This window comes from Pseudophryne corroboree, chromosome 5, assembly GCF_028390025.1.
Source record: "Pseudophryne corroboree isolate aPseCor3 chromosome 5, aPseCor3.hap2, whole genome shotgun sequence".
Taxonomy (NCBI): Eukaryota; Metazoa; Chordata; class Amphibia; order Anura; family Myobatrachidae; genus Pseudophryne; species Pseudophryne corroboree.
Window position 1 is genome coordinate 673777315 of NC_086448.1, and position 25616 is coordinate 673802930.

The 25616-nt window shown below is 45.5% G+C and overlaps 1 protein-coding gene and 1 long non-coding RNA gene across 4 annotated transcripts in view; both read right to left on the reverse strand.

The window, feature by feature from the left end:
- The window catches only part of LOC134928237 (uncharacterized), a 40601-nt gene extending 39866 nt beyond the window's left edge, over window positions 1-735 (reverse strand). The window contains exon 1 of the long non-coding RNA XR_010177860.1: window positions 144-735. This is a non-coding gene — a long non-coding RNA (uncharacterized LOC134928237). The remainder of the gene's footprint in view (window positions 1-143) is intronic.
- Window positions 736-15318: 14583 nt separating this feature from the next.
- The window catches only part of LOC134928238 (kinesin-like protein KIF20A), an 81262-nt gene continuing 70964 nt past the window's right edge, over window positions 15319-25616 (reverse strand). For 2 of the 3 annotated variants that reach the window (XM_063923744.1, XM_063923745.1), the window contains exons 18-19: window positions 23729-23839; window positions 15319-15654 (exon numbers count right to left, since the gene is read on the reverse strand). In XM_063923744.1, the coding sequence (XP_063779814.1) occupies window positions 15400-15654; window positions 23729-23839 (366 nt within the window). In that variant the 3' untranslated portion in view covers window positions 15319-15399. Of the gene's footprint in view, window positions 15655-23728; window positions 23840-25616 lie in introns of those variants that run through there. The other variant, XM_063923747.1, reaches the window with a different exon arrangement.

Consider the following 25616-nt stretch of genomic DNA (forward strand, 5'->3'; position numbering starts at 1 on the left):
ATCCTCTATACCTTACACTACTGACCCCTCTTGTTAATAATCTTCCCATACGTCACTGTCACTATCTCACCACTATCTCCCCAGGTGCCTCCCATCCCTCTCTTCACCATTTCTGCATAAACACCTGTCAAACTGTAACTAACCTCCTGTGTACTCTTTGGCTCCTCAGTTTTCTGCTCCTCTCTGCTCCAGGTGTGCCCTCCCAGCGCCTCAACTCTGTTATCAGGCCAGCGCTGCAGGATCGCCGACGCTTAGAGGTGCGGGAAGGTGGGCACCTCATCGCTGTCATTGTGCTGTAGTCTGTGTGACCTCAGATCAGCCTGCCGTAATAGTAAATAAAAGACACTGGCAGCATGGATCAGGAGGGGAGGAGGAGCCGCAGGACGGACAAAAGGCTAGGTTAGATGGGGAGAGACAGACAGCCGCCCTGCAACCTGCTGCAGAAACAAACTCAGGCATGGAGGCAAAGTATGGGATGGATCGGGGGCAGAGCAGAGGAGGGGAGGAAGCTGTATGGCAACAGTGGAGTAGGAGGAGGAAGTACTATCACAGTACGCTGAGGAGGAGACTGTGAGGGGCCGGGAATGATGACTGCATCTATGCTGGGCTGCTACGCCACTGCTGCGTATCTGCTGAGGCTGCAGGCCCAACCTGCAATTTGACATTAAACGGTGCGCCCATTAAGAGGCGCTAGTACACAGGTGCGTAACACCTAGCTGCCTGCCGCTCCTGTGCACCAGTATCTGCGCCTCTCTCATGTTTGGGGGGAGCGAGCTGCCCCCTTGCCCCCCCCCCCCCCCCCCCCCATTCCGACACCCCTGCCACCTTTACTTGAGCTTGTTTGTTGCAGATATGTTGTCTATAATTTAAAATACATTTTAATTTAGATGACTCTGTATTTTTCCATTTACATTCCATTAAGGCAGTGCCCAAACACGGTCCTTAAGGTACCTTAACAGTTCAGGTTTTAAGGATATCCATGGCAAAGCACAGATCGTTAAATCAAAATGAATGCAGTACTAATTAATTCACCTGTGCTCATTTATGGATATCCTTAAAACCTGGACCATTAGGGTGCCTTGGGGACTGAGATTGGGAACCACTGCATTAAGGAACACTTTAGATCGTTTCGTTTGTACACATGGGCACTGGAAAACGACATTAAAGCTTTGACAAAACCCTGCACTTTGTACTCTTTTTAGTGTTAGAAACACATTCATTGACACATCTGTTCAGCATATTGTATCATGCACATCAGCGGTAGACAACATCTGGCAGACCAGATGCTATGGAACTGCATACCCCAGCATGTCCTGCCACAAGTTTGCTGTATAACCGTGCAGTTAGAGAAAGGAGCCTGTTCCTGCTTAGCTGAGCAACGTTAGTCTTCTCTCGCTCACTTCCCAGTGTGCCTCTGCGGGCGGCAACACTGCTATACAGATGCTGTGGAACTAGATATCTCAGCATGCCCTGCCACAATTTTGCTGTATAGCGCTGCAGATGCACATATAACATTTAGAGAAAGGAGTCTGCTGCTGCTCAGATTAGCAACATTGGTCTCCTCTCTTTTACTTCTTATACCCCTTTCACACCGCACAAATAACCTGGTTTTGACCCGGTATAGTGCCAGGTCGACATGGGTCGCTGTGCGGTGTGAAAGGTGCCATGGATGAATACCCGGGTCGCATTGCAATCTGAAAGCGGTACTAGTGTGCCTCTGCAGCATTGTTATACAGGGGTAGTAGGCCTCAGGGACATGTGGTGAGGTAAAATGGTCAGGAAGCACTGGCTAGTACCAGAGCCAGATTTATACACAATATATGAGCCAAAGGGTTCATGTGGGCATTATGCACAGGTTCAGAGGTATAAATTCCTGGAAATTGGGTGAGGTTTGATCAGAGATGTGTGAAAATGATAGGCATCTGCCATAGACTTTTTGACCTGGAGTTTTGACTATAAAAATGATTAGAATAACATAATATTTCTAACATATTCTTTCTATTTTTCATATACTTTATATAGTCAAAACTCTGTTGTATATGTTAGTATGACAGGAAAGGTTCTACCTCACCGCACATCACTTTGAGGCCTAGGAGCCACCCTGTGCAGAGCCTGCAACACTATTTTTTTAGGGTAGGGGCATAGCCATGCCTCCCATATCTACCAACATCACCATACACTGGCCCATTTGAGCTCTTTGCGGTATTGCTGGGATTTAAGTGTGCACATTAATTTCTTTAAAAGTATGCCTGCGTGTACCATGCCTTATTCTGCAACATCTCAGGATCAGATGAGAACATATGATTTTCTTTTGCCAAATAGAGGTTTGCAGTGCTCTTTATGATGGTTCTTGTGTGCAAGTAACAAGCTACAATGTTCCAGAATGTGTAATTAAACAGTATTGATGCATACCTCCCAACATGACCCTCTACAGCAGGGATGGGGAACCTTCGGCCCTCCAGCTGTTGTTGAAAACTACACATCCCACCATGCCCTGCAACCGTGTTAGCATGGCCAAATAGCAAAACTGTAGCAAAGCATGCTGGTATGTGTAGTTCAACAGCAACTGGAGGCCCGAAGGTTCCCCATCCCTGCTCTACAGGAGGGACAGAATGCTCTGCTCCTGGACTTCCCTCTTAATTTATGATTGTCATCACCTGTGCTGAAACACCTTTCTTATCCATTAACCTGTTCAACACAGATGCCAGCAGTCATACATTAAGAGGAAAGTCCAGTAGCAGAACATTTTGTCCCGCCTGCAGAGGGTCATGTTGGGAGGTATGCTGATGTACAGTATAACAGTTCATCTATGTGTTAACTTCAAAAGTGTTGGGTAAAGCCTACTAATGCTTTTAGCTCAGGCATTTTAAATACATACTTACAGCTGTTACTAGTTAGATATGCATCATGTATCCAGCCATTTCTCTATCGTCCTAAGTGGATGCTGGGGTTCCTGAAAGGACCATGGGGAATAGCGGCTCCGCAGGAGACAGGGCACAAAAAAGTAAAGCTTTTACCAGATCAGGTGGTGTGCACTGGCTCCTCCCCCTATGACCCTCCTCCAGACTCCAGTTAGATTTTGTGCCCGAACGAGAAGGGTGCAATCTAGGTGGCTCTCCTAAAGAGCTGCTTAGAGAAAGTTTAGCTTAGGTTTTTTACTTTACAGTGAGTCCTGCTGGCAACAGGATCACTGCAACGAGGGACTTAGGGGAGAAGTAGTGAACTCACCTGCGTGCAGAGTGGATTTGCTGCTTGGCTACTGGACACTAGCTCCAGAGGGACGATCACAGGTACAGCCTGGATGGTCACCGGAGCCGCGCCGCCGGCCCCCTTGCAGACGCTGAAGAGAGAAGAGGTCCAAAATCGGCGGCTGAAGACTCCTGAGTCTTCATAAAGGTAGCGCACAGCACTGCAGCTGTGCGCCATTTTCCTCTCAGCACACTTCACACAACAGTCACTGAGGGTGCAGAGCGCTGGGGGGGGCGCTCTGAGAGGCAAATAAAAACCTTATTAGAGGCAAAAAATACCTCACATATAGCCCACAGAGGCTATATGGAGATATTTAACCCCTGCCTAACTTCAAAAATAGCGGGAGACGAGCCCGCCGAAAAAGGGGCGGGGCCTATCTCCTCAGCACACAGCGCCATTTTCTCTCACAGAAAAGCTGGAGAGAAGGCTCCCAGGCTCTCCCCTGCACTGCACTACAGAAACAGGGTTAAAACAGAGAGGGGGGGCACTGATTTTGGCGATATTGTATATATATAAAAGATGCTATAAGGGAGAAACACTTATATAAGGTTGTCCCTATATAATTATAGCGTTTTTTGGTGTGTGCTGGCAGACTCTCCCTCTGTCTCCCCAAAGGGCTAGTGGGTCCTGTCCTCTGTCAGAGCATTCCCGGTGTGTGTGCTGTGTGTCGGTACGTGTGTGTCGACATGTATGAGGACGATGTTGGTGAGGAGGCAGAGAAATTGCCTGTAATGGTGATGTCACTCTCTAGGGAGTCGACACCGGAATGGATGGCTTATTTAGAGAATTACGTGAGAATGTCAACACGCTGCAAGGTCGGTTGACGACATGAGACGGCCGACAATCTATTAGGACCGGTCCAGGCGTCTCAGAAACACCGTCAGGGGTTTTAAAAACGCCCATTTACCTCAGTCGGTCGACACAGACACAGACACGGACACTGAATACAGTGTCGACGGTGAATAAACAAACGTATTTCTCATTAGGGCCACACGTTAAGGGCAATGAAGGAGGTGTTACGTGTTTCTGATACTACAAGTACCACAAGAAAGGGTATTATGTGGGAGTGAAAAAACTACCTGTAGTTTTTCCTGAATCAGATAAAATAAAATGAAGTGTGTGATGATGCGTAGGGTTACCCCGATAGCAAATATTGGCGTTATACCCTTTCCCGCCAGAAATTAGGGTACGTTGGAAACACCCCTTAGGGTGATAAGGCGCTCACACGCTTATCAAGTGGCGTTACCGTCTCCAGATACGGCCGCCCTAAAGGAGCCAGCTGATAGGAAGCTGGAAAAATATCCTAAAAAGTATATACACACATACGGTGGTTATACTGCGACCAGCGATCGCCATCAGCCTGGAGATGCAGTGCTGGGTTGGCTTGGTCGGATTCCCTGACTGAAAATATTTATTCATGTAGAGCATTTAATAGGATGCATTCTATATATATGTATGTGAGATGCACAGAGGGATATTTGCTCTCTGGCATCAAGATAAGTGCGTTGTCCATATCTCCCAGAAGATGTCAGGGACACGACAGTGGTCAGGTGATACAGATCCCATACGGCAGATGGAAGTATTGCTGTATAAAGGGAAGGAGTTATTTGGGGGTCGGTCCATCGGACCTGGGGACCACAGCAACAGCTGGGAAATCCAACCTTTTTTACCCCAAGTTACATCTCAGCTAAAAAAGACACCGTCTTTTCAGCCTCAATCTTTCCTTTCCCATGAGGGCATGCAGGCAAAAGGCCAGTCATATCTGCCCAGACATAGAGGTAAGGGAAGTAGACTGCAGCAGGCAGCCCTTTCCCAGGAAAAGAAGCCCTCCACCGCGTCTGCCAAGTCCTCAGCATGACGCTGGGGCCGTGCAAGCGGACTCAAGGTGGGGGGGTAGTCTCAAGAGTCTCAGGGCGCAGTGGGATCACTCGCAAGTTGACCCCTAGATCGTACGAGTATTATCCCAGGGGTAAAGATTGGAGAGTCGAGACATCTTCTCCTCGCAGGTTCCTGAAGTCTGCTTTACCAACGGCTCCCTCCGACAGGGAGGCAGCATTGGAAACAATTCACCAGCAGGTGATAATCAAAGTACCCCTCCTACGACAAGGAAAAGGGTATTATTTTTCCACACTATATTGTGGTACTGAAGCCAGACGGCTTGGTGACACATAGTCTAAATCTAAAATGTTTTGAACACTTACATAAAAGGTTCAAATCGAGATAAAGTCACTCAGAGCAGTGATAGCGAACCGGAAAAAAGGGGACTATATGGTGTCCCTGGACATCAAGGATTACCTCCATGTCCAAATTTTGTCCTTCTCATCAAGGGTACCTCTGGTTCGTGGTACAGAACTGTCAATATCAGTTTCAGACGATGCCGTTTGAATTATCCACGGCACCCCGGGCCTTTTTACCAAGGTAATGGCCGAAAAGATGTTTCTTCAAAGAAAAAAGGCATCTAAATTATCCCTTACTTGCACGACCTAAAAAGGGCAAGTTCCAGAGAACAGTTGGAGGTCGGAAGAGCACTATCTAAAGTAGTTCTTCGACGGCACGACTGGATTCTAAATATTCCAAGAATCGCAGCTGTTTTCCGACGATACGTCTGCTGTTCCTAGGGATGATTCTGGACACGGTTCAGAAAAAGGTTTTTCTTCCCGAGGAAAAAGCCAAGGAGTTATCCGACCTGTCAGGAACCTCCTAAAACCAGGAAAGGTGTCTGTACATCAATGCACAAGAGTCCTGGGAAAAATGGTGGCTTTTTACGAAGCAATTCCATTCGGCAGATTCCATGCAAGAATTTTCCAAAGGGATCTGTTGGACAAATGGTCAGGGTCGCATCCTCAGATGCACCTGCGAATAACCCTGTCGCCAAGGACAAGGGTATATCTTCTGTGGTGGTTGCAAAAGGCTCATCTATTGGAGGGCCGCAGATTCGGCATACAGGATTTGATCCTGGTGACCACGGACGCCAGCCTGAGAGGCTGGGGAGCAGTCACACAAGGAAGAAACTTCCAGGGGGTATGGACGAACCTGGAAAAGTCTCTTCACATAAACATTCTGGTACTAAGAGCAATCTAAAATGCTCTAAGCCAGGCGGAACCACTCCTGCAAGGAAAACCGGTGTTGATTCAGTCGGACAACATCACGGCGGTCGCCCATGTAAACAGACAGGGCGGCACAAGAAGCAGGAGTGCAATGGCAGAAGCTGCCAAGATTCTTCGCTGGGCGGAGAATCACGTAATAGCACTGTCAGCAGTGTTCTTCCCGGGCGTGGACAACTGGGAAGCAGACTTCCTCAGCAGACACGATATTCACCCGGGAGAGTGGGGTCTTCATCCAGAAGTCTTCCACATGCTAATAAACTGTTGGGAAAGACCAATGGTAGACATGATGGCGTCTCGCCTCAACAAGAAACTGGACAAGTATTGCGCCAGGTCAAGAGATCCACAGGCAATAGCTGTGGACGCACTGGTAACACCTTGGGTGTACAAATCAGTATATGTGTTTCCTCCTCTGCCTCTCATACCAAAGGTATTGAAGATTATACGGTGAAGAGGAGTAAGAACAATACTAGTGGCTCCGGATTGGCCAAGAAGGACTTGGTACCCGGAACTTCAAGAGTTGGTCACGGACGACCCGTGCCCTCTACTTCTGAGAAGGGACCTGCTACAACAGGGTCCCTGTCTCTTTCAAGACTTACCGCGGCTGCGTTTGACGGCATGGCGGTTGAACGCCAGATCCTAAAAGGGAAAGGCATTCCAGAAGAAGTCATTCCTACCTTGATTAAGGCAAGGAAGGAAGTCACCGCGAAACATTATCACCGCATTTGGCGAAAATATGTCGCGTGGTGCGAGGATCGGAGTGTTCCGACGGAGGAATTTCAACTGGGTCGTTTCCTACATTCCTACAATCAGGATTGTCTATGGGTCTCAAATTGAGATCTATTAAGGTTCAAATTTCGGCCCTGTCAATATTCTTCCAAAAAGAATTGGCCTCAGTTCCTGAGGTACAGACTTTTGTTAAAGGAGTACTGCATATACAGCCTCCTGTGGTGCCTCCGGTGGCACCGTGGGATCTAAATGTAGTTTTAGATTTCCTCAAATCCCATTGGTTTGAACCATTGAAAAAGGTGGATTTTAAATATCTCACATGGAAAGTGACTATGTTACTGGCCCTGGCTTCCGCCAGGAGAGTATCTGAATTGGCGGCTTTATCTTATAAAAGCCCTTATCTAATCTTCCATTCGGATAGGGCAGAACTGAGGACTCGTCCGCATTTTCTCCCTAAGGTGGTATCAGCGTTTCACCTGAACCAACCTATTGTGGTGCCTGCGGCCACTGGCGACTTGGAGGACTCCAAGTTGTTGGACGTTGTCAGAGCCTTAAAAATATACATTTCAAGGACGGCTGAAGTCAGAAAATCTGACTCGCTGTTGATACTATATGCACCCAACAAGTTGGGTGCCCCTGCTTCTAAGCAGACGATTGCTCGTTGGATTTGTAACACAATTCAACTTGCTCATTCTGTGGCAGGCCTGCCACAGCCTAAATCTGTTAAGGCCCATTCCACAAGGAAGGTGGGCTCATCTTGGGCGGCTGCCCGAGGGGTCTCGGCATTACAATTCTGCCGAGCAGCTACGTGGTCGGGGGAAAACACGTTTGTAAAATTCTACAAATTTGATACCCTGGCAAAAGAGGACTTGGAATTCTCTCATTCGGTGCTGCAGAGTCATCCGCACTCTCCCGCCCGTTTGGGAGCTTTGGTATAATCCCCATGGTCCTTTCAGGAACCCCAGCATCCACTTAGGACGATAGAGAAAATAAGAATTTACTTACCGATAATTCTATTTCTCGGAGTCCGTAGTGGATGCTGGGCGCCCATCCCAAGTGCGGATTATCTGCAATACTGTACATAGTTATTGTTAACAAATTCGGGTTATATTGTTAAGGAGCCATCTTTAAGAGGCTCTTTCTGTTATCATACTGTTAACTGGGTTTAGATCACAAGTTGTACGGTGTGATTGGTGTGGCTGGTATGAGTCTTACCCGGGATTCAAATTGCCTCCCTTATTGTGTACGCTCGTCCGGGCACAGTACCTAACTGGAGTCTGGAGGAGGGTCATAGGGGGAGGAGCCAGTGCACACCACCTGATCTGGTAAAAGCTTTACTTTTTTGTGCCCTGTCTCCTGCGGAGCCGCTATTCCCCATGGTCCTTTCAGGAACCCCAGCATCCACTACGGACTCCGAGAAATAGAATTATCGGTAAGTAAATTCTTATTTTCTGAGCTGCTTGTTAGCCAGTTTGTGTACAGTTGTAAGTTGCATGTGGCTGTACTAGAGACATGTGCGGCACAGGCATGGTGGAATTGGGGTTTGTTGACAATATACTTGTCTACTTCCAACTTTGGCTGCATGTGGCATTATCAGCGCCTTGATTATGCAACGTGTCATTATGCCCATCTGCCACTGCCTGAGGACACAATTTGTGACGTCATGCAGTAGGGGGCCGGGCCATGATGACCGTTAATATTGTTAGGCCCATCCACCGCAACTCATCAATACCACTGCCCTTGTTCCCTAGTCCTCATCACTGGAAGCCCCTGGAGCGTAGGACGAAACATTAGGCAAGTAGGCTTGAAAGGCTTATTGTGAAATCAATAAAGCTTATCTTGTACATTCTGTTCAAGTGGGTTTCATTTCCAAGTGACAGGCATCTGCCACTAAGTGGTAAATTTAATAAGGCCATATGCAACAACAAACCGGTGAATGCTACACTGGGCGCCACACAAGAAATATGGATATAAATGACAATCATGTGCTAATACATTCCTTCCTTATGAAGAGTATCCTCATAATCCTGTTTTCTTCTGCTTACATATACACATGCACAATACAGAAACACAATATATCCCCTGAATCCTGAGACAGATGTTAAAAAGCTGCACAATTACCAGAAATGCTGAGAACTGGTGCAAACAGTTCTCAACAAAAGTGTGGAAAAGTTCACCAAACGATCCACCCAGGTAGGTAGTCTGGGATAAGCACTCTGGTTACCGGACAGCGATCCACCTTTTCCACAAGAACACGGGGTCCAGATAGCCAACACGTTTCAACCCAAATGCTCTGGGTCTTTCTCAAGGCAATATGAAAGTCCTCTGTACCCGAGTCATTAATAAACCACTAATATCCAATCACATTAGCACTCCTACACAATAACATTAATTATCCAATCCAGGACCATTATCTCCATTAACACACTCAGTTGAATGGATAGATTTACTGTCCGTCATCATTATAGTCCCCCTCCGGAAATGCTACATCACACTTCCGGACCGCGAGACGTCAGTCCCGAGTGCACGCCACCTCAATCCTCCTCCCAAAGTGCGTCATCACCAGAACCACGTCATCGCTGTCCCGGAGCGAGAGGCACCAATGCCGCATGTGCATCACTCCTGGAGTCCTTACAACTTCCAGTCATGACGTTTTCCATAGAGGCCTAAAACGTAATTTCCTTCAATGTTGTCACGGTGATCCATAAACATAAGCTAATGTTATTGTGTGGAAAAGGTGGATCGCTGTCCGAGAACCAGAGTGCTTATCCCAGACTACCTACCCGGGTGGATCGTTTGGTGAACACTTTTGTTGAGAACTGTTTGCACCAGTTCTCAGCATTTCTGGTAATTGTGCAGCTTTTTAACACCTGTCTCAGGATTCAGGGGATATATTGTGTTTCTGTATTGTGCATGTGTATATGTAATTACAATTTTTTTTATTTTACTACACATGATGGAATTTTCTTCTCTCCATATGTGCTGACGACATGAGAGCAGAAGACAACAGGATTATGAGGATACTCTTCATATGAAAGAATGTATTAGCACATGGTTGTCATTTATATCCATATTTCTTGTGTGGCGCCCAGTGTAGCATTCACCGGTTTGTTGTTGCATATGTTCTTTAAAGTGTTTTGGGGAGACACAATTTTGGTATTTGCATCATTGGGCAGCCTCCAGTGCGCAGTCATCTACACATCATCAAAGCTTTTTTTGTTACAAGTATTTAATAAGGCCGTCGATCACCCATGGCTTTGACCGTTAATTTTAAAACAGCAATAAAAGTAAATGCTTTACCAATACCACTGCCACAAGGTTCTAGCCCATTCTTATTTGTATAATATACTAGCTATGACTGGATGAAATAATCAGACATCATGACCTGGTCTACCACTATTATGCGAAAGATACACAACTGTATAGCTTACAGCATAAAGGCTATGTGGGCAGTTCTGGAATTTGATAAGCTTACCTGAAGAGGTGAGTTTTCAGGAAGCAAAGTTAGTGGTAGGTGGGATGTCCTTAAGAAAGACTATAGGGAATTAGGCAAGGACATCTAGGGTAATATTCTCAGAAATATTACGAGTGCCACACGCTAGCCCAGGGAAGCAGAGGGAGATTAGGGAGGTAAATGTGTGGCTTAGACTGGTGTAGGAAGGAGGGGTTTGTGTTCTTGGAACACTGGGCAGACTTCTCAGTCAAGTGCCATCTTTTTGTCGCAATGTATTGCACCTGAATGAGGAGGGGGCTGCGGTGCAGGATGGTTAGAAGGTTGGAGGAGCTTTTAAACCAGGATCCTGGGGGGAGGGTTTAGCTAGAAGCTACAATTTGGGGGTGGTGAAGGGGGGAGCAACAGATCAGCCAGCAAGGGCAAGGGTATTTGCATGGGTATTGATACAGGAATTACGGACACAGGTATTCCCAATTTATTACCTAATGACGATTATGGCTCAACAGTACGGTATATAGAAAATTATGTCCATAGCATAAGGGAAGATACTAACATTGGGGCTGGGGGGGGGGGGGGGGACGAGAGGGGGGATCGGAATGGCTTGTATCAAAGTCTCAGCGTGATATTATAGGTATTACGGAAACATGGTGGGACAACTGACGACTGGGTTGTGAATTTGAAGGGATATTCTCTTTTCAGGAGGTATAGGGCTACCAAAAGGGGAGGAGAGGTATGTCTCTTTGTTAAACTATCTCTAAAACCAAACTTAATACATGTTATTTTGCGAGGGGACTGGAGATAACGTGAAGTCGCTATGGGTTGAGAGCACAAGTGGGGGCACTGAAGTAAAGAAACTAGTCATTGGCACATGCTACAAGCAACTGGGAAGTTTTGTTTCACGGTAAAGACACAACAGAAATGTGGGATGCTTTAAAAGGGTTGTATGATAGCAATATTCACAAATTAATTCCCATGAGCAGTAAACGCAGGAGTACTAAATACAAACCAATGTGGCTTAATAAGAGGTCAAAGAAGTAATGGCTAAAAAGAGGCATGCATTCAAAACATTTAAAGCTAATGGAGGGGAGGAGTCATTCCAGTATTATAAGGAATTCAATAAAAGATGCAAAAACGTAATAAGAGCAGCTAAAATTGTAAGCGAAAAGCAAATAGCTATAGAGTAAAACCAATCCTAAAAAGTTTTATAAATACATAAACAGTAAAACGTTAAAGAAGGAAAGTAGGCCCATTAAAAGATGAACTGGATAAAATATTTGAAGGAATTTTGAGGGATAGCATAGAGGATTATCTGCAGGCTACTAAGATTAGCAAAACTCAGCATGGGTTTGTAAGGGACAGATCATGTCAAACCAACTTAAAATTAGCTTCTACAAGGAAGTGAGCGAGAATCTTGACCAGGGAAAACCAGTGGGTGTGGTCTATTTAGATTTTGCAAAAGCTTTCGATACAGTGCCTCACAGGAGACTAATCATCAAATTAAGGGAACTTGGCCTTGGATATACTATTTTTACATGGATAAGTAATTGGCTGGATAACAGAGTACAATGAGTAGTGGTCAATGGGATGTTCTCCATCTGGGCATCAATAGTCAGCGGAATACCGCAAGGGTCCGTACTTGGCCCGCTACTGTTCAATATGTTTATCAATGATCTAGGAATAGGCCTGGAAAGCAGTGTGTCAATCTTTGCAAATGATACTAAACTGTGTAAAGTAATTAATTCAGAAAGCAATGAAGGTCTACAGAATGGACTTAAATTAAACTTGAAACCTGGGTGTCTAAATGGAAAATGAGGTTCAATATAGAAAAATGCAAAGTTATGCATTTTGGTACAAAAAACAAACTTGCACCCTACACTCTACATGGGGAAAATATAGGGGTAACAGTGGATAGAGATTTGGGGGTGCTCATAGATAATAGGCTTAACAACAGTACAAAATGTAGCAAAGACGAGAGAGTGCTTGCGTGCATAAAAGGGGGCATTGAGACAAGGGACTAGGATGTAATCCTGCCGCTGTACAAATCATTGGTACATCCGCACCTGGAATATTGTGTTCAATTTTGGGCACCATATTATTAAAAAAAGAAAAAAGAAGAAGATGATGCTGGGGAACTTGAAAGTTCAAAGGCGAGCTACTAAATTGATTAAAGGGTTAGAGACACTGGAGTACGAGGAAAGGCTTACTAGGTTAAATATGTATACAATAAAAAGAGAGGCATCTAAGGGGAGACATTAATATTTTCAATATGTAAAGGGTCATTACAAGGAGTTAGCAGGGGATTTGTTTATTAAAAGAACTCTGTATAGGACACGTGGGAACTCACTCAGGCTAGAGGAGAGAAAATTCCATACACAACATAGGAAAGGGTTCTTCACAGTAAGGGCAATAAAGATTTGGAACTCCCTGCCGGAGAAGGTAATAATGGCAGACTCTGTAAATGCACAGACAAATTTCTAAAATGGAAAAAGTATCCAGGGCTATAGCATTTAACATATTGACATTAAATATCTGGGAGTGGTAAGAATGATAGTTGTCAATTGGTACTAAGCCATGACTTCAGCAGGTGCATTATAATATGCACAGCTTAACACTGAAAAGAGGCAAAATGCCTATTGGGTTCAACCTGTATTCTACCTCACTAACTATGTAACTAGATCAATCTGGCTTTTAACGATATCCATGCTTGACGACAGATGGTTAAATCAAAATGCCTGAGGTACGTATTAAGTAAACTATGCTCAAGTATGGCTATTCTTAAAACCTGCACTGTTAGTGTGCCTTGAGGACCGAGGTTGGGAACGCCTGGCCTAAAGCATCACTCAAATTAACAGCATTTCAACTTGTTTAGAGACTTATGGGGCCCCCATGTCTACAGGCAGATTCCCCATTCGGATGACACCGATCCGATGATCAGCAAACAAAACACCATTCAGTGGGCATCAATGACTGGCAATCTGTCAGGAGATTGGCAAAACATTGCAAATATGAATCTGGGTAGACACAATATTTAGACGATGTGGAGATCTGCAGTGGATTGTGACGGCAAGGTATACTTCCAAATCCACCATTTGATGAACTGGGTGGTCACCAGGCCCGGCGCTACCCGCTCAGCAAAGGGATGCAGTGCAGGTAGGCACCAGGATGGAGAGGCACTCTGCCTGCCCTGCATCTCCGCTGCTGCTGCGCCGCCTGTCACACAGTGACAGGCAGCGGCGCCGGCAGATTTAAGCGTCCTCTCCCCCTCCCTGATTGTGTGACAGGCAGCGCCGAGTGTTCAAGTTCACTCTGCAGGAAGACTTGAAAAGGGGGTTGGGCTACACAGAATGGAGGGGCAGAGCTACAAGAGACGATGCTGATCATGAGGAGGAACAGACTTCCTTTTGGTAAAAAGATGTAGAGAGGGAGCTTGAGAAAGTAAGTGTGTGTGTGTGTGTGTGTGTGGGCAAAGTGTGTAAGCGGCACTACCACAGGTGGAATTTTGTGAAAGCGGCACTACTAAGAGGGCATTTTGTGTAAGCGGCACTACTAAGGGGGCATTTTATGTAAGCATAAGTACTTCAGGGAGGATTTTGTGTAAGCGACACTACTACAGGGGGGATTCTGTGTAAGCGACACTACTACAGGGGGGATTCTGTGTAAGCGACACTACTACAGGGGGGATTCTGTGTAAGCGACACTACTACAGGGGGGATTCTGTGTAAGCGACACTACTACAGGGGGGATTCTGTGTAAGCGACACTACTACAGGGGGGATTCTGTGTAAGCGACACTACTACAGGGGGGATTCTGTGTAAGCGACACTACTACAGGGGGGATTCTGTGTAAGCGACACTACTACAGGGGGGATTCTGTGTAAGCGACACTACTACAGGGGGGATTCTGTGTAAGCGAGCAGCACTACTACAGGGGGGATTTTGTGTATAAGAAGCATTACTAGGTGCAGTGTTGTGTGAATAAGATTGTGCTACTGTGGCATAATCTGAAATGGGGGTACTATTGTGTTGCCATGCCCCTTCCGGGTAAGACCACAGACCTTTTTCAGTGTGCACCAAAGGCGTGCGCTCTCCCTTTGTAAAGTATGGGAGGGCGCAAATTTATAGTTTGCAGGGGAAGAGGGGGGCGCCGAACACCCTAGCACCGGCCCTGGTGGTCACAATATCCCATCTGACCTGCCGCACATCAGATGTGACGATTCCACGGACTCCGTATTACATGAATCATGTAACAATATATTGCACTGCCACATGGTGGACCGTGTAGTGTGTACAGCAATGAGATATATATTCTTACACAGCGTAGCTGGGTCACACTGTGGTTCAGGTACCCAGTTTAACTGTTGCATTATTGTGAATTTCATGCAGACAAAATCTGATCCTAATGTTGGACCCTTCATTTAGTAAAACTTTAAATAAAGAGAAAAAATAAAAATAAAAAGGCATACACCCTAAAAAGGGAAATACAATGTATAATTTCTGCCTGGGAGTATTTATTTAATTTATACGATATTTCAAAGAGATTACATTTGACTAACACAAACACAGTCACACCCCATTAAAGCTGTCACAATACAGGTTCTATTTAACTTGAACACTAGCACCATCTTGTGACCATTCCTTTAACTGAGTTTTCCTGTATTTCCCAAAAAGGCAAATGATTAACAAAGTGACATTTTGCAGAGAGTGTGTTTGACCTGCAGTAATCTGTAATATAATGCGAGTGCTGTGTGCTTTCTGAAAACGTTCTTTATTAAATTCAAACCAGTAACTGACAATATTGAAATTTTATTGAAATTACAGAATAAAACAATAAATTATATCTACACACAAATAATGAATACATTTCTCATTTACGAGACAGCAAAGGTTTCTTTCTGGACAAGCCTGGGGTCTCCTCCGTTTTCTCCAATGATTTAGCCTTCTTTGGCGTCATTGTGTTTCGGAGGTTGGAAAACAAGCCTTTTTTGGGTTTGGGTTCCCTTATGTCCATGGCTGAACCAAGCTTCCTGGATTCATCAAGCTCCTGCTGAAGTTCAGTTACAGAAGCTTCCAGCTGAATGGCCCGTTCTGCCAGGTTCTGGAGACCTCGGATCTCCTGTTCCTGCAACACACAATCAGTATACCATAGGTCACATTTACATCACGCTCAGAAAACAGAACATATTTAGATAAATTCATGTTATTCTAACCGGATGTAGTTGATTTGCTGGCGGTTAGGATACAGACACCGGGATCCCTACCACTGACCGCATTGGCTACTCCCACTCATGGGTATCCACGACACCCATAGAGTGGGAATAGAACCTGCGGCACATTCTGGCATCCGGGATCGGTATGCAGATCTTCGGGATCCCGACCGCCGGCATTACAGCCCCAACCCATTCTAACTAGCATTGGATTAAAAGGCCAATCACACCTTCAGGCAATTTTTCATAAACTTTACCCTAAACATCCCTTATTTTAGAATTCATAATTACACCAATTGTTTATAGAAAATCCACTTTGATTAATAGTCCAGGTCCCATATGCATAAGATTACCATACTATCCCTTTAAAACCAAGACACTAATGAATTACACAGGTTCTATGGCTGGCTGACTTCAAGACTGCCTTTCATCTGGTTTTAATCAGCCACAGAACCTGTGTAATCCATGGAGCACCCTGGTTTAAAGGGATGGGATGGGAGGCCTACATATGCACCATGCAGCATACAGGAGTGGTCCTAGCACTGCTCTGGGACATCATGCAAGTGATGCCGTAGAGGTCCTGTGTGGGAGGCTGTATGCAAGAGAGGGAAGACATTTAGGAAGAAAATGTATCAAAAGCTGGAGAGAGAGATAAAGTATCAATCAGCTTCTGTCATTTTACAGGCTGTGTTTGAAAACTGACAGGAGCTGATTGGATGGTACTTCATCTCTCTCCAAGGTTTGATAAATATCCCCCTTCAAACAGTAATTAAATGTTTTAGGCTATATATTGTAAGTTAGAAATATACAGATATGCAACAGTCACTAGTAGTATCTGAAGTTTATTGATGGAGTTTCTGGGTGACTTGTTAGGAATACACTCATAAGCATTTTCCCTAAGCGCAGCAAATCCTTTTTGTTGGATGCCATTTTTTCATCAGATCATAAGACTCTACTATTGCCATAGTTAATCATTACAATAGGATCGGACTCTTGTAGAATTTTTTTAAAAAATGACTAAATTTGCATGAAGATCAGGTAAAGAGGCCAGCTTCTGAGATACTATACTCTATGCCGTGCACTGGCATGTTCACCATTTTCCTTTATGAACCTACAGTATGATGGCAAACAATCTACCTGTTCACACCACAGGCTAAAAGAGTACCTTAAGACCTTGTACATATTGGTTGAAAGACTTTCACACATTTTACTACGAACTCTAGCACAATGCATATAAACCAGTGGGGTTTACAGTATATCCAGTGGTAAGCCACATTTTACCCCAAACATACTGTAGTTACCATTCCCAGATTAAGACAGGTGTCGGGATTCCAGCACAGGCTTCCTGACTGCCAGGATCCCGAACGTCAGCATGCTGACTACATCCTGTAGAGACCATTCCTGTTGGTTAGTATGCAATACAGAGCTCATTCCCTAGTGGCGGGTGTAGTATGTGTTGCCGGCGGTGGGGCTCCCAGCGACCAGCATACCAGCACCGGAATCCCAATCACCAGCATACCGACAGCTGGGCGAGTGCAAATGAGCCCCTTGCGGGCTCGCTGCCCTCACCACGCTAACTATTCTCCCTCCAGGGGGGTCGTGGACTCCCAAGAGGGAGAAAAAAAAGTTGTTGGTATGCCGGCGGTCGGGATTCTGGCATTGGTATGCTGGTCGTCGGGAGCACAGCCGCCGGCAACCTGAAGACCACCCCTAGTGGCCAATGTGTTCCAGGTAAATCATCTTAGACAGTTGACAGGAACATAGCATGTATTATTGGACAAAAGCAGTGCCATCTCTTATCTACTGAACTCAAGTAAGAGCTAGACTCTCCATACAGGAAAGGAAATTACTCTGAATTTTAAAATCAAAGATACACTACTGTAAGCTAATAACAGGTCCACAACCTTTTGGAAGTCTGCATCCAGAAGTTCTAGCGCTTCTGCTGGGTTTCAGCTTAAAGATGGAAGAGCGGACCATGAGCAGGCAGACGCGGAGCAACAGTATTTTTGCCTCGTTAGATCAAGCTGTCTTTCTCCGACGTCCTAGTGGATGCTGGGAACTCCGTAAGGACCATGGGGAATAGCGGCTCCGCAGGAGACTGGGCACATCTGAAGAAAGCTTTAGGACTATCTGGTGTGCACTGGCTCCTCCCCCTATGACCCTCCTCCAAGCCCCAGTTAGATTTTTGTGCCCGACCGAGCAGGGTGCAATCTAGGAGGCTCTCCTGAGCTTCTTAGAAAAAGTTAGTTTTAGGTTTTTTATTTTCAGTGAGACCTGCTGGCAACAGGCTCACTGCATCGAGGGACTAAGGGGAGAAGAAGCGAACCTGCCTGCTTGCAGCCAGCTTGGGCTTCTTAGGCTACTGGACACCATTAGCTCCAGAGGGACCGAACACAGGCCCAGCCTTGGAGTCCGGTCCCAGAGCCGCGCCGCCGGCCCCCTTACAGAGCCAGAAGCAAGAAGAGGTCCGGAAAATCGGCGGCAGAAGACATCAGTCTTCACCAAGGTATCGCACAGCACTGCAGCTGTGCGCCATTGCTCCTCATGCACACCACACACTCCGGTCACTGAGGGTGCAGGGCGCTGGGGGGGGCGCCCTGAGCAGCAATATAAACACCTTGGCTGGCAAAAATACATCACATATAACCCCCAGGGCTATATGGATGTATATTAACCCCTGCCAGATTCCATAAAAATGCGGGAGAAAAGTCCGCGAAAAAGGGGCGGAGCCATCTCCTTCAGCACACTGGCGCCATTTTTCCCTCACAGCTCCGTTGGAGGGAAGCTCCCTGGCTCTCCCCTGCAGTTAATACACTACAGAAAGGGTTAAAAAGAGAGGGGGGCAAAATTTAGGCGCAGTATACAACATATATGCAGCTATAAGGGAAAACACTTTTTTATAGGTGCTATCCCTGTGATATATAGCGCCCTGGTGTGTGCTGGCATACTCTCCCTCTGTCTCCCCAAAGGGCTTTGTGGGGTCCTGTCCTCTATCAGAGCATTCCCTGTGTGTCGGTACGGCTGTGTCGACAGGTATGTGGAGGATAATGAGGTGGAGGCGGAGCGAATGCCTGTAAATATGTTGTCACCCCCTGCGGGGTCGACACCGGTGTGGTTGAACTTATGGAAGGATTACGTGAAAGTGTCAACTCCTTACATAAAAGGTCGACGACACGGAACAGCCGGCTACTCAGCTTGTGCCTGTTCCAGCGTCTCAAATGTCATGGGGGGCTCTAAAATCGCCCGCTACCTCAGATAACAGACACAGATGTCGACACGGATACTGACTCCAGTGTCGACATCGATGAGACTGGTGTACCCTCCAAATAGGTCCACCCGTTACAGGATTGAGACAATGAAAAATGTATTACACATTTATGATTATACCCCAGGTACCACATAAAAGGGTATTGTGTTTGGTGAGAGAAAACTATTAGTAGTTTTTCCTGCATCTGAGAAATTAAATGAGGTGTGTGAGGAAGAGTGGTCTTCCCCCGGTAAGAAATTGATAATTTCTACAACGGTTATTGGCAGCGTACCCTTTCCCGCCAGAGGATAGGTCACGCGGGGAAACACCCCATAGGGTAGATACAGCGCTTACACGCTTATCAGAAAAGGTGGCACTACCGTCTTCGGGTACGGCCGCCCTGAAGGAACCTGCTGATAGAAAGCAGGAGGTTACCCTATAAGATATGGTCACACACACTAGGGCATTATATTGCGACCAGCCGTTGCTTCGGCATGGATGTGCAGTGCTCCCGCTGCGTGGTCAGATTCCCTGTCGGAAAATAACTATGGATAGGGACAATATTTTGCTGAAAATAGAGCATATAAAAGATGTGGTCTTATACATGCGTGATGCACAGAGGGATATTTGCCGGCTGGCATCAAAAATAAGCGCTAGGTCCATTGCCGCCAGACGGGGGTTATGGACTTGGCAATGGTCAGGCGATGCCGACTCGAATCGGCACATGGAAGTTGCCCTATAAGGGGGTAAAACTGTTTGGGGATAGTTTTTCAGACCTCGTTTCCACAGCTACTGCTGGGAAATTAATTTTGTTGCCACAGGCTACCCCACAACAAAAGAAAGCACCGTATCATCAAGTACAGTCCTTTCGGCCTCAGAAAAACAAGTGGGTTAGAGGCTCATCCTTTCTGCCGAGAGGCAAAGGTAGAGGGAAAAAGCTGCAACACACAGCTAGTTCCCAAGAGCAGAAGTCCTCCCTGCGTCCGGTAGGTCCACAGCATGGTGCTGGGGCTGCTCAGGCGGACCCGGGTACGGTGGGGGCCCGTCTCAGATATTTCAGCGGACAGTGGGCTCTCTCACATGGATCCCTGGGTCCTTCAAGTAGTATCTCAGGGGTACAGGCTGGAGTTCGAGACGTTCTTCCCCCCGCCGTTTCCTAAAATCTGCCTTACCGGCACCTCACTCTGCCAGGGAGACGGTGTTGGTGGATATTCAACACTATAATCACAACAAGTGATTGTCAAGGTGCCCCTCCTTCAGCAAGGAAGGGGTTACTATTCCACAGTGGTTGTGGTACCGCAACGGTTCGGTGAGACCCATCTTGAAATTAAAATACTTGAACTTTTATATCAGAAGATTCAAGTTCAAGATGGAATCGCTCAGGGCGCTTATTACGAGCCTGGACGAGGGGGATTACAGGGTCTCCCTGGACATCAAGGATGCGTACCTGCATGTCCCCATTCCCCCCCCTCACCAGGAGTACCTCAGATATGTGGTACAGGACTGTCACTATCAGTTCCAGACGCGGCCGTTGGAGTTGTCCACGGCACCGAAGGTCTTTACCTAGGTAATGGCCGAAGTGATGGTACTCCTTCGCAAGAAGGAAGTTTTTATTATCCCGTACTTGGACGATCTCCTGATAAAGGCGAGGTCCAAAGAACAGTTGGTAGTGGGGGTAGCACTCTCTCGGGAAGTGCTACAACAGCACGACTGGATTCTCAATATTCCAAAGTCACAGCTGGTCCCGACGACACGTCTTCTGTTCCTGGGAATGTTTCTGAACGCAGACCAGAAAAGAGTGTTTCTTCCAGTGGAAAAAGCCGAGGAGTTGTCATCTCTACTCAGAGACATCCTAAAACCAGGACAGGTGTCGGTACATCAATGCACACGAGTCCTGGGAAAAATGGTAGCTTCGTACGAAGCATAATTCCATTCGGAAGACTCCACGCAAGGACGTTCCAGTGGGACCTGTGGGACTAATGGTCCGGGTCCCATGTACAGATACAACAGCGGATAACCCTGTCAGCAAGAAACAGGGTGTCGCTACTGTGGTGGCTGCAGAGGGCTCATCTACTAGTGGGCCGCAGATTCGGAATACAAGACTGGGTCCTGGTGACCACGGATGCCAGCCTTCGGGGCTGGGGTGCAGTCACACAGGGAAGAAATTTCCAAGGAGATTTCGCTTCACATAAATATTCTGCAGCTAAGGGCCATTTACAATGCCCTAAGACAAGCAAGGCCCCTGCTTCAGAACCAGCCGGTACTGATCCAATCAGACGACATCACGGCGGTCGCCCATGTAAACAGACAGGGCGGCACAAGAAGCAGGATGGCGATGGCAGAAGCCACAAGGATTCTCCGATGGGCGACCTACACCCAGGAGAATGGGGACTTCATCCAGAAGTTTTCCAAATGCGGGTAAACCGTTGGGAATGACCACGGGTGGACATGATGGCGTCCTGCCTCAACAAGAAGTTGAAAAGATATTGCGCCAGGTCAAGGGACCCTCAGGCGATCGCTGGGGACGCTCTAGTGACACCGTGGGTGTACCAGTCGGTTTATGTGTCTCCTCCTCTACCTCTCATACCCAAGGTACTGAGAATAATAAGAAGGCGAGGAGTGAAAACCATACTCGGGGTTCCGGATTGGCCATGAAGAGCTTGGTACCCGGAACTTCAAGAAATGCTGGCAGAGGACCCTTGGCCTCTGCCGCTCAGACAAGACCTGCTGCAGCAGGGACCCTGTCTGTTCCAAGACTTACCACGGCTGCGTTTGACGGCATGGCGGTAGAACACCGGATCCTAAAGGAAAAGGGTATTCCGAAGGAAGTCATCCCTACCCTGATCATAGCCAGGAAGGATGTCACCGCAAGACATTATCGCCGCGTTTGGCGAAAATTTGTTGCTTGGTGGGAGGCCATGAAGGCCCCGACGGAGGAATTTCAACTATGTCGATTCCTGCACTTCCTGCAAGCAGGGGTGACGTTTGGGCCTCAAATTGGGGTCCATCAAGGTCCAGATTTCGGCTCTGTCGATTTTCTTCCAGAAAGAACTGGCTTCACTGCCTGAAGTTCAGACTTTGGTTAAAGGAGTACTACATATTCAGCCTCCTTTTGTGCCTCCTGTGGCACTTTTTGGATCTCAACGTGGTGTTGGATTTCCTAATGTCGCATTGGTTGAGCCACTTAAAACCATGGAGCTAAAGTATCTCGCGTGGAAAGTGGTCATGCTGTTGGCCTTGGCCTTGGCCAGGCGTGTGTCAGAATTGGCGGCTTTGTCATGTAAAAGGCCTTATCTGATTTTCTGTATGGATAGGGTAGAGTTGAGGACTCGTCCTCAGTTTCTCCCGAAGGTGGTCTCAGGTTTTCACTTGAACCAACCTATTGTGGTGCCTGCGGCTACTGGGGACTTGGAGGATTCCAAGTTGCTGGACGTAGTCAGGGCCCTGAAAATTTTATTTTCCAGGACGGCTGGAGTCAGGAAAACTGACTCGCTGTTTATCCTGATGGCACCCAACAAGCTGGGTGCTCCTGCTTCTAAGCAGTCTATTGCGCGCTGGATTTGTAGCACTATTCAGCTGGCGCATTCTGCGGTAGGATTACCGCAGCCTAAATCAATAAAAGCCCATTCCACAATGACGGTGGGCTCATCTTGGGCGGCTGCCCGAGGGGTCTCGGCTTTACAACTTTGCCGAGCAGCTACTTGGTCAGGGGCAAACACGTTTGCAAAATTCTACGAATTTGATACCCTGGCTGAGGAGGACCTGGAGTTCTCTCATTCGGTGCTGCAGAGTCATCCGCACTCTCCCGCCCGTTTGGGAGCTTTGGTATAATCCCCATGGTCCTTACGGAGTTCCCAGCATCCACTAGGACGTCAGAGAAAATAAGAATTTACTTACCGATAATTCTATTTCTCGTAGTCCGTAGTGGATGCTGGGCGCCCATCCCAAGTGCGGATTGTCTGCAATACTTGTACAGAGTTATTGTTAACTAATCGGGTTCTTGTTGTGAGCCATCTATTCAGAGGCTCCTCTGTTATCATGCTGTTAACTGGGTTTCAAATCACAAGTTGTACGGTGTGATTGGTGTGGCTGGTATGAGTCTTACCCGGGATTCAAAATCCTTCCTTATTGGGTACGCTCGTCCGGGCACAGTATCCTAACTGAGGCTTGGAGGAGGGTCATAGGGGGAGGAGCCAGTGCACACCAGATAGTCCTAAAGCTTTCTTTAGATGTGCCCAGTCTCCTGCGGAGCCGCTATTCCCCATGGTCCTTACGGAGTTCCCAGCATCCACTACGGACTACGAGAAATAGAATTATCGGTAAGTAAATTCTTATTTTTTACAGGCTCTGATGTACCTATTTTGTAATATGGGCATTGCATGGCAGAATAACCAGGCCAGAGAAGACGTTATCCCTTGTATAGCTTTTTTTTTTTACATTTACTTAAATAAAATACTCTGCTCTCAGCCAGCACCAATTCTATTTTCCACACTTCAGCTTTAAAGTCTGAAGCTCTACATAAATCCAATTTTATTAGCATAGCCATACATAATGCACTCTGAATCACAAACAAATGAGAAATCCAAATGTCTAGTAAGTAATGTGTAGTTTTTTTTATTTAACATCAGGGGCAGAACTATTGATGGTGCTATTGGTGCACCTGGGCCCACCACTCATGAGTTCCGCCACCAATTAGATTGGTAGGGATTTATGGGTAAAACAGATTCAATGCACACGGTTACCTTTATTTTAAGGTGCTGCTTCAACATTTCATTTTCTTCAGTCAGTCTTCTTACATCCAGATCACCTTCATCCTTAATATTCTGTATCTGTAACTTCAAACCAACTATCACCTATCAAAGAAGGAACGTTACTAATGTGGATATGGATTTCCAAATATATACACATATAGAAAACTAGTAAATCAACATATTATACAAAAAACAACAACACAATTGAAACAGTTTGGATACGCACACCTTAAAACTGTGCTTGCCAAATAAAACTAATCTAATCTAAAGAGCCTTAAATTACCCCCCCACCCCCACGCTCCCTGCCCCCTTTCCGATTTAAAGATTCCTGAATCCACCAATCTGCATCCATATATTAGATATTTTTTCAGGTATTTGCAGATCATTTTTTCCTGCAAATACAAATCTGTCAATTTTGAAAAGCGCATCAGTTTAGTAAATAGTCTACAAATCTGCTGATTGTTACCATGCACTAGCAATCTACAGCCCCAATTGATCTGTGAAAGCCAACATGTAGGACAACCAGATTCAACAATCCCAATCACTTTCTGGTTGGAATCTGCGATCGGTGAACCCCATACATTGCAGAATTATTTATATAATCTGCAGTACACCAAATCACCCCAATTGATTGCGGACGTATGGGAACCTTAAATTATGATAGAATTTGTCTTTTCACACAAAGATGCAGCTTTAATGCAAAATTATCAAACTCTGATCATGTATCTGGACAGTCTTTTGGATTCAATTGACTAGCATTAAATTGATTATATATATATATATATATATATATATATATATATATATATATATATATATATATATATATATATATATATATATATATATATATTTTAAAATAAAAAGTAACCTTTTTTCTGCGCTATACCACTAGTCTCAAACCACTGAGAAATACCTTCTGTCAGATGAGGTATAAAGAATAGATATGAAAAGGAAAAAAGGTTCTAGTAAGAAGGTACAGTACTGTTCAGGATTGGGAATTTATTAAAACCCTTTTGGTGATACTTATTGAAGCCGAGGTGGACTGTAGAGTTTCATTACCCCTGATGAGATTAGGGAATATAACATCACCTAACTTCGACTTAAAATGTAATTCTCTGTTATGATGAAATCTATTTAGATACCAAATTAATTGAATACATACTTGTGATTGGATATAACATTGAGAACCCTAGCCGGTCATAACCAGTGGTAATCCAATCTATTGTAAGAACTGTTTGTTAACCCCTGATGAAGTCCTAACGGACGAAACGCGTTGGGTTTCGCGATCTTGGATTCATAAAGCCTTCACCACAGATTTCTGGTTGGAGATATATCTCTTCACAATTCTGATTGTGATCACCTGATTGTAAAATCCTCACATCAACTGAAATATGTGTTTATATAAGATTGTTATATAATTTTACTAAATTTTTAGTAATTTGTACCAAAGACGAATGTTTAGGTTGTAAATGTCGTCGGTTTGTGTATGAATAAAAACTTTTAAACATAGTTATTCTAAAGGCGTATTGGCTCCCACTAGAACCTTTTTCCTTTTCTATATATATATATATATATATATATATATATATATATATATATATATATATATATATATATATATACACACATATATATACACACACATACATACATACATACACACACACACACACACCACACACACACACACACACACAGTCAAAAAAGTATTTGGACAGCCACCGATTGTGCAAGTTAACACACTTAAAAAGATGAGGTCTGTAATTTCCATCATAGGTACACTTCAACTGGGAGAGACAATCTGAAAAAAAAAAAAAAAAACCACGGGAAATCACATTGTATGATTTTTAAACATTTTATTTGTATATTCTTACGG